This window comes from Sinocyclocheilus anshuiensis, unplaced genomic scaffold (assembly GCF_001515605.1).
Source record: "Sinocyclocheilus anshuiensis isolate Anshui unplaced genomic scaffold, SAMN03320099.WGS_v1.1 scaffold1014, whole genome shotgun sequence".
Taxonomy (NCBI): Eukaryota; Metazoa; Chordata; class Actinopteri; order Cypriniformes; family Cyprinidae; genus Sinocyclocheilus; species Sinocyclocheilus anshuiensis.
The window spans coordinates 272,066-282,155 of record NW_015540943.1 but is presented as its reverse complement, the minus strand read 5'-3'; the positions used below and the strand labels follow the sequence as shown (position 1 = coordinate 282,155).

Sequence of the window (10,090 nt, the reverse complement as noted above, 5' to 3'; positions counted from 1 at the left end):
TGTGTGTGTGTGTGTGTGTGTGTGTGTGTGTCTGTGTGTGTGTGTGTGTGTGTGTGTGTGTGTGTGTGTGTAAAAGCGAAAGAGTGGGAGGAAAAGAGAAATGCTTGTGGCCACCTTAATTGGAAAATGAGAGGGTGCCTCTCATCTTCATTTATCATGTTCTTTTTGTTGGAAGGAAATCAGTGAAGTGGTTGTTTAAAAGGCACATAATTGTCTGGATCTTGTATGAAGTTTTTCTTCACTACATAGTAGGTTATCTACACTACCCTTTAAAGCTATATAAAGTTTCTAAACCTCATTTTTTTTCAGTCCATTTTCTCTGTATCTGTGTATAGTTTTAGTCAAACCCAAATCCCGTGGGAAATGCTTATATATTTCAGGTTTTTACGATACATTTTTTAGACTAATTGGAAAATGTGCCCGAGGCAAATTTGTGCAAAATTATATTATGTTGCTTCTCGCACATTTCACGACACTTTCAAAGTGAAATGTTCAGTGAGTGGCGCTAAAATTGTAAAATATCTCTATTTCCTTCCAAGTAAAGCCAAAATTTCCCAGAAGTAATTTGGAGCCAGAATCTGCGCAGTAATGATTGTGAGGTGTACGGAGCCACGGAATCAAAGTCCCACCCAAACTCCCGCAAACTCAATCACAAGCACACAATTATGATGCCATACAACGTTTTTAAAGCATCAAATAAACTAACTAAAAGCAAACTTATTAGAAAAAAAGAACACTTGAACATACATCAGCCTGATAAGAACTATGTAAAATGAGAGAAACCATCTCTGGGAAAAAAAAAATATATATATTTGAATATAGATTTAGATTTTTTAGTTTTGGCTCATGTCCAATTCGTTTACATGGAGAGGGTGGGGTTTATAACCTACTCTGCAGCCAGCCACCAGGGGGTGATCAAAATGTTTTGGCTTCACTTTTCTGGGGTGCATTTTCCAAAAGCAACTATGGTTGCAAGTTATGTCGTTACCAATGGAGTTCAATGGAACAAGTTAGCTAAGGATGCTTTTGGGAAACGCTTGCCACTTGGTGGCAATGTTTATGCTGGTTGCTGTACATATCAAAACAGTTTGGAAGTTAAATGTCAGGTGAAAATCAATACATATGTAGTTGATTATGTGTTGCAAACTTCAACTATGGTAAAAGTGTTTTGGGGTCATAAGATAGTATTGTGCAAGAAACTGCATGAAAATAAGTCTTCATCAATCAATAATCAATGTTTTTTTTTACTGCTACTAGTATTCATTTTAGCTATAAACTGCAGTGAATTGTATGTATAGGCATGTTTTTGTACAAATATAACTAAAATAAAGGTAGATTTTCAAATGACCCTAGGTTGGATTTACCACAAAAATGGTATAATCTTACATTCGTTTTCAAACAGGTGGAACTGCATGCCCAGTAGCCCCATGGCCTTGCAAAAGGTGTAGGCAGCTGAACTCTTCTTCTTTGGACACAATTTCAAAATCTTTGAAGGAAAGAAATGAAAATGCTAATTAGATTCACTGTCACTCACTAGAGCAAAAGAGTAAAAATGGTAAACACGAGCTCTGATCCAAATCCTAATGAACTTCCTAGCTACCATAGTTATTTCTAAGGCAGCTTACTAACTACAAAGGTACCTTATACATGATTTGCTCTCTACATAAGCAGCACACCACACAAATAGCAGTCGTCAAGTCAAACAATTATGAGAGTTTTATGTTAGCATGTTGCTAAGCTAGTTAAAATTACAGTTTTCAGTGCACTTTAATTCTACTTCCTTGTTTTCAAATTGCAATTATTCATCCTTTTTGCTACATTAAATTAAATCCAGGAATTGAATTCTCAACAGACATTTTCAATTCAATTTTGAATGGCACTTACTGTAACCATGCTATCTGTCAGTGTTAGATTGTAAGTGCTTGAGTATACATGAGAAAAAGAAGGCCACACAGATTAGTGTAGTGTTGAGAGTCTACTTACCAGACTCCCTAGTGGTTTACTCAAAATACTACAATATTGAAACTATGTTTCATTCTTCCACAAATCTATGGGAAGTGGGAGACCCTTGTGAAGAAGAATAATCACTGAGCCAACTCATATCTCAACACAATTCATGCCAAAAACTCTCTGAACGAAGTTAGAAAAGCAGTTATGAGAATCGATATTGCCACAAAAACGTAATAATGTGTAATTGCCTGATATTGACTGGATATTTGGATTTTATATATCTCCTTTTATATTTCTCAGTTTTCCATTTCATATACAATGTGAAAAGAGTGCTTCATTTCGCAAATGTCATTTGTATTTTTGAAATAGCCTGATTTCACCCAGTTTCACCTAGAATTGTAATGGGAAAAGTATGTTTTGTGGTTTTCCCTTTCCTTTTTTATGGCCAGATTAACATGAGCTCTTGCAATTATGAGAATAGTTTAATACATTGCGGTGATAGCCTTTCAGTGAGCCTAATGCTCTCCATTAATTATAACAGACATTTAATCTTTGATTAATTTCAAGCGCTGTACTTTGTGGCTTTGACCAAATTATTCGAGCAGCTGTGGGAGAGAGGACTTCATTAGATTTGCTTTCACATAATGGGGACCAACTCTGTAGTGCAAAGAGCATGGAAATGGAAGACCAAGTTGAGCGCATTATTCTTTGCATATGGAAGATGTTCACTGTGCATAGTATATGTAAGAATAGTACAGCAGTCAGATATTGGATATTTTTCCATAGAATTCTTGGTTTATGTTATGATTTTTTATGCCCCATACTTACATCTGAATGGGTCATCTTTCGTGATTAACAACAATCAATATCAATAAAGGAGAAGAAAATAAAATCTACATAATGAAACTTGGAGTTACCACAAGTAGGTCGTTGAAGAGGAAGACCTCTCTCTGGTGAGCAGCTTGCTTCTGGGCTTTGTTGATGTCAGTCACTTCAAACAGTCGACTGCAGCACACCAGTCTCCTGTGAGGCACTGACAGAACCTGAGGGTGGACACATATAAAATTACTTCTCTAAAAGATACATCTTGAGTGACATTTCTTCATTTGTTATATCAAATTACATTTAAAACAGTGGTTAAAACTTTTGTCCAACACAATATTCAAAGAAGAATGCTGAAATATTAAATTAACCATGATTCATTGTAACTGGTATGATTCATTGGCCCCCAAGGGTTCCCCAGCCCCCTAATTGAGAAGCACTGATTTAAAATAATGCTGATATCTGTTCCTCATGCATAAAAAACAGCACACAGCAACTTCAGAAAATTTCATGAACATTCATAGTGCATGTTTTCTTTAGTTCATTTTAGCAAACATATTAGCTGTGTTCCAAAAGCTAGTGAGCTGCATTGCTGTCTCGCTACATGACAATGTCTAAAGCCTTAAAGGGGTCATATGATGCAATTTCAATTTTTCCTTTCTCTTTGGAGCGTTACAAGCTATTGGTGCATATAGAAGATCTGTAAAGTTGCAAAGACTACTGTGTGTTTCGTTGTGAAAGTGAAACTACTTTGTTTGGCCTTCCAAAAGAGGACATAATGTTTCTATAAAATGGGGCAGTTCCAACTTTGCAAGGACAGTCTGGCGCTACTGACTCACAGCCTGTAAGTACGTTTTTTATATTTAAATAATTTGCCACTGATGATTCAAACACGAGTTTGAGCAGTGTAGAGTAGCGCTTATTGTTTGTCATTTCTCCGATCACAAATGCAGACATGGTTTTATGTTTACGCAGTGCAATACGCAACGCAAAGCGTAAAAACACAGTATAAGTCATTGCAATCAGTACTTATGTCCCCACTGGATGCAACAAATACCTCGTTTGTAATAGGTTTTATTGGTTTTGTCTCGTCGCGCCGGGACACATGGAAACCATAGACTGTATGATGGAAACAACACCTCGCTTTTCAGAACGATGAGCTTTGTAAAAATCGATGCGTTTCAGAAAGGCGGGGCATAGAAGAGCAACAATAATGTACATTATGTGGAAAAGAATGTGTTTTTTGAACCTTAAACCACATAAACACATTGCATTACACCAAATACACAAAATAATGTTCTTTTTAGCAGCATCCTATGACCCCTTTAAAAAGAAAATAAATAAACTTGTCAAGTTAGCAATGCTTAGAACTCTGTGTGTGCATGAGGCGTCTGCACGGTCACTTGATTTTTTTCCTTATAAAAGTGGAAACAACATTATTCGAAATTATTCTAAATATTTATTTTATTTGTGTACGTTCACAATTAAAACAAAACATTGTGCTTTTGTAAAATAAAGGAAACAAACAGGATGCCGCTTTCTCAAGTTCTTTGTGGAGCGTCACATAAATGAACCAAAACTCTGCATATTGTCACGATTCGGCTACTGCTACTGTGGGGGAATGAGGAATCGAGGAGACGTCGGATTAGATCAACATGGAATCATCTTTATTTATCTAAACAAGGGAACACAGGAGCAAGACACACACGTAGCAGGGAGAACAGACGTTTAACAGCGGACAAAAAAAAACTTAGAATGGGAATCACTATAAATGCACAGGACTTGACACGGGGAAGACGAGACACACCTGGGATCAATGGAAATTAAACATAGGACACACCTGGGATGAATGAACTGAATACGCGGTAGACAGAAACTGGGTCACAGAGCAAAACATACACAAAACACGGAACTGACACATATAGGTTACTACTTGTTGCACAGTTTTTTTTTTTTTTTTCGTTTTGTTAATTTATTACTTATTTCAGTAAAAATATATTTCGCATATAGACCTATTTATTCCTTTTATATATAGCTTTATTATGTTTTTCTCTATTCACAGAAGCGCTGCAGGTGCGTGATGTGACCAAATCCTCATGTTCTGTTGTTTATGCTACTTTTTGTGCATGTAAAATTAAGCCCTGGAAAACACATTTTTGGTATTTTAATGGGTCAAAGCCATGTATCAATTCTAATTTAATTTAATTTAATTCTAATTTAACATAATCTTGTTGGTTAAGAGTTAGGCCTCATAATCGCCTAACGAGTGTCGGTTGTCAGTTCGGAGAAATAACCAAAATTAACATCCCTATTTTCAATAAAGTCTAATAAAAGTTAATCAAAAAAAAAATATATATATAACAACACCTGCTTATGAATATCCTATTCAAGTAGCCTATTACAAAAAAAAAAAAAAAACACTCATGACACTTGTTAAAAAAAAATTTGATGTATACAATTTAATAATAGCATATATAATAAAGTTTTGTTTCAAAGGGATGAGGAACAGATATATAGGCGCAATAAGTTAAATTATGTATGGAAACAGCTCAAGGGCATTTATTTATTTTTTTTGTGATACAACAAAGCCTATGTGACAATAATTTTTTTTTGTTTAGGGATGACATCATTACACACACCATTTTATCGGTAAAAGGCCAGTTGGATGGAGACAGCAAATTTCACAAGTTTTTTTTTTACACTTATTCTCTTTGTCGATAACAAAGCACAAAAACTGGAAGGAAACTTGGCTAATATCAGAATCAGGTGATATTAAATGCTCCACATTTGCCCTTCTGCAAACTTGTGTGATGTGACCTGCAAAAACCCCAATGGCAGCAAAACCAGAAAAGCCCAACCAGGCAGAGGTTGGAAGAAGAAGAGAGAGGTGATGAATGAGATGTGAGGAGAAAAGAGAGACCAGAGAGTGTCAGCAACATCTTTATAAACTCAGAAAAAGTAAGGGTACGATTACAAACAGAACTAGATTTCCACGTTATTTGCGTCGGTTGAATTCTGCATGAACTGTGGCAGAAATCAAATTTGCTACGACAATACGATAAAAAAGCCTACTGAAGTACAAAATGATGACATATAAGAAGTTTATTACAAACAATTCAGTACAGAAATCGCACTTGTGAGAACATGAGACTGCAAAGTTAATTGAAAGTGTAAGGAGCCTTTTACTATTACATTTACCGAAGAGTAAGCTGCAAGTTTCTTGAAAATGCAAAGGTTTCCTATTCAAAGACATTGGAGCTTATTAAGAAGAATGAATGTTATTATATTTCTATTTTAATCAGCTTTTGTTTTGGATAACTTTCAAATCCTGTCTTTCAAAGCTGTTTGCTTTTCAGTCCAAGGTGAATAAATATTACTACTGGCTATGAGAGAGTGAAATATTTTTGTAAGCCAGGTAGAGTTATGCTGGAGGTGAATGTGAAACGATTTCACTAAATCAAAGTCCTTGATTTCTATGACTGCTAAGTTGCTAAGTACTAGAAAAATACTGCATTGCAGCAAATAGAGAACATCTTCAGTAGCAGAACCTTGAGGGATACTGACTAGCAACAGAAGACCTTTCATTCTTCATTGATTTGCTTATATAGTATAGAAATCTGTTTGCCAGAATTAAAAACATCTAGTAAAATGGCTTCAAATAAACATTTGTCATTGAGTGACCAGGGTGACGAGCGTTAGGGCCTCATTCATAATCGAGTTCTATGAACAGTTTCTAGAGGACAAATTCTAGCTGATCACCCAACTACACACACACAATGCATTTACTGCACCCATTTGTGGATTAAGGCATTGTCCTCTACCAAACATTATGAGAACAAAACAATAAAGCCATTCAAATACTTTTTAATGACAGTGGCAGGTGTTCTCATAAATCTGAGATTAAAAAAAATAGAGAGATAAATCTGAGCAGAGTAACGGTAACCGTGAACTGCTGACCATGAAGGCAACTTTTGAGGAGTGGCGCCATTGGCTGGAAAGAGCAAAATACCCCTTTCCTGTACTTACAGACCATCGAAATCTGGAGTATCTACATTTTGACTTAACCCAAGGCAAACCCGGTGGACACTGTTCTTTTAATTTCTCAATTTCACTGTGACCTATCAACCCCGTTCCAAGAACAGCCAAGGCAGACGCTCTTTCCAGGCAGCACAACTTTTCCTTACACCCTCCTTCCAACGAGCTTATAATTTCACCAACCCTCGTTTTAGCACCAGTACAGTGGGACATAATAACAGATCTCTGATGCGCAGGGCACTGAACCTTCACCGCCAGACTGTCCCCAAAATCAAACCTATGTGTCGTCCTCTCTTCGTCAGAAAGTCATTCAGATATTCAGTCACCTAGCACAGGGCGTCCTGGCATTAATGCCACAATTCAACTCCTCAACAACCAGTTCTGGTGGCCCTCACTGCAATCTGACACAATCACCTTTATCCAGAACTGCTCCACCTGCCAGATGTCTAAATCTTCCCATCAAGTTCCTGCAGGCCTACTACAGCCACTTCCCATTCCATAGTGTCCCTGGTCTCACATACAGTAGCAATTTATTTTGTCATTGACCTCCCCAGCTCTCAGGGCCACACCACCATCCTCACTGTAATCGATCGCTTCTCCAAGGCATGCTGCTTTATACCTCTACCCAAGTAGCCCTCGCCCTTTGAAACTGCAGAAGAGCTTTGTAACTTTGTATTTCAATTCTATGGACTCCCTAAAGACATCGTATCAGACCGTGATCCGCAGTTCACTTCACGTATGTGGTCGGCCTTTTTCCAAAAGCTAAATGTCAATATCAGCCTAACTTCTGGATATCACCTACTTGTTCTACGGTCAAGTAGAACATCTCAACCAAGAACTAACACATTTTCTTTAGATTCTACTGTCACAGAAATCAAACAGACTGAAGTCCTTATTTGCTTTGGGCAGAGCATGCACAGAACTCCATCCGTAAACCCTCGACCAGTCTTACTCCATTTCAATGTCTTCTCGGCTATCAACCCCCTCTACTTCCCTGGTCAGGAGAACCCACTGAACTTCCTGCAGTGAATGACTGGTTGCAACGAAGTGAGGACACTTGGAATGTGGCACATGTGCATTTACAGAGAGCCGTCAGATGTCAGAAGGAACAGGCAGACCACTCTCGCCGACCTCACCCCAGCTACCACCCTGGAAAGGACCATGGGTCCTTTCAAAACAGTCAGACAGATAACTCCAGTTTCATACTGTTTAGCTCTACTATTCCATTATTGTATCTCACCCACTTTTCATGTATCTTTGCTCAAGTCTGCAGGTGGTTTGAGAGCAGTGGAGAACCTAGAGGAGACTGGTAACCAGGGACATCCACCCATCATCGTGGATGGCGAGGAGGCTTACCAGGTGCATGAAATCCTTGACTCCAGATACCGGGGCAGAACTCTGCAATATCTTGTGGACTGGGAGGAGTACAGTCCAGAGGAATAATCCTGGGTCAACTCAGAGGATATCCTGGACCCTTCACTCACAGACAATTTTCATAGGACCCATCCGGATAAACCGGTCCCTCGTCCTCGTGGTAGACCCCAACGTCTTTTGCCTCCTCGCTTCAGGAACCACTCGCAGGGTGGGGGTTCTGTTATGAATCAAGACTCTGTGGCTCCATCCAATTTCCACCAGAGGGCACCATCACCTGAGTACTAATCCCTTTACGAACATCATTACCCATCATCCCGTGCCTGGCATTGATCACCCAACGCATCAGTTGATTATCCGGTGTACTATTTAAGCAGTTCTCACTCACACCTCTTTGCAAAGTTTTGTTCTTGCCCTGGCTAACAATTCTGAGCATTTCTTTCCGTGAACTGTTTTCTTGAGTATGAGCTTGGACTGTTTATCTTGTTACAATTCCTTGCTGCCTGCCTACACTGCTTAGTTTGACTGAATTACTGCTGTTTTGTTTGCTGCCTGCCCTGACCCTTCGCCTCTTGTGACTACGAATCTGCTCTGCCCTGTGTATATCTGTTGCCGGTGATCAACCTTGGCCTGTTTGTTCTACGAGACCCTTTTATAATAAAGCCGCAAATGGATCACAATTCAGTTGACTGTGGTCGTTACAACTAAAATGATCTACAGCCAATATAGGGACAATGCAATTTTAAATATGATATAATGTATAATTCAATCAGAAACATATTTTTTTTCTGACACACAAACAATGTGAGTTTCTGAATGAATGAACAATTAAGGTGACAGCACTAAATATAGTATATATTTAAAATTAGTAAAAGTTAAATATACCATAATTCCAGTAACTAAAAAAACAGTGATAAACAGGAGCTACACTATTAATTAATTAATTAGTTAATTAATTAATTACTTTGCTACTTTTGGTTATTTTTCTTTTGACAGTTACAAATGTGGAACACAAAAAAGCAATATCACAGGCTGAGAATCAAATTGCAAAGAGCAAATTAGAGTCATGGGTTTTGAGCAGGTTGATTTTACAGGATTTACCAATAGATAAAAAATCATGAACACACTCAGTGCCATGCCAGTGAATTATGCTGAGTTTTACTTATTATGTAAAGTGCTTTAGGCACATTTATCAAACTTTAGCCATAAAGTGCTTATGGACTACAAGACCAGCATTATTAGCTACAGCAGGTAAGGAGTCTACAAAAAATAACTTATTATTTACTCATTTACTTGAGGGACAAAACTGTGCAAGACATTAATTATTATTTTTTTTTTCAGATAATATATCTTGAATTAAATTTATTTTTCGTACCAAATAGGAAAATAGTGTCTATAAATTTGTATTTTAAACATAAGTCTAACACATTTTAGAAGAAAAAAAGTACAACAACTACACTTAGGTCAAGGATATATCGGAAATATAGAAAAATGCTCTAAAATCTTAATATATACTTTTACACCTCAAGTAAACTGAGCTTTTTACTGGCAAAAAAATAACAAAATTAGTGATTCATTTTGCAGTGTGGGTGGGAAATGTAGCAGTAAGTGGTAAATCTGAGGTAAGATAATGAATGAAAAAAACTGTGAGGTTATTCAGTGCTACTGTTCTTCTGTTGCAATAATGAGGAATGGCAGCAATGCTACAGGCATGAGCCGCAATGAATCACCAACTGCCCAATTAATTATTATATTACGCCACTCCATGCATGGAGCGTTTAGAGATGGTAGAGGTGAAATAGCAGAACACCTATGTTATAAAGATACAGTATATTCATATTTTAATGGTCTCTATTTGGTATACTGAATGGGTATTACATAAATAAATTCAGTTATGACGGAGAAATAATTG

The 10,090-nt window shown here is 37.4% G+C and overlaps 1 protein-coding gene across 2 annotated transcripts in view; it reads right to left on the bottom strand.

Annotated features, from left to right (window-relative positions):
• Positions 1 to 10,090, bottom strand: part of LOC107689713 (IQ motif and SEC7 domain-containing protein 3-like) — a 146,630-nt gene that overhangs the window by 14,885 nt on the left and 121,655 nt on the right. For both annotated transcript variants that reach the window (XM_016487835.1, XM_016487836.1), the window contains exons 9-10: positions 2,868 to 2,993; positions 1,387 to 1,486 (exon numbers count right to left, since the gene is read on the bottom strand). In XM_016487835.1, the coding sequence (XP_016343321.1) occupies positions 1,387 to 1,486; positions 2,868 to 2,993 (226 nt within the window). The remainder of the gene's footprint in view (positions 1 to 1,386; positions 1,487 to 2,867; positions 2,994 to 10,090) is intronic.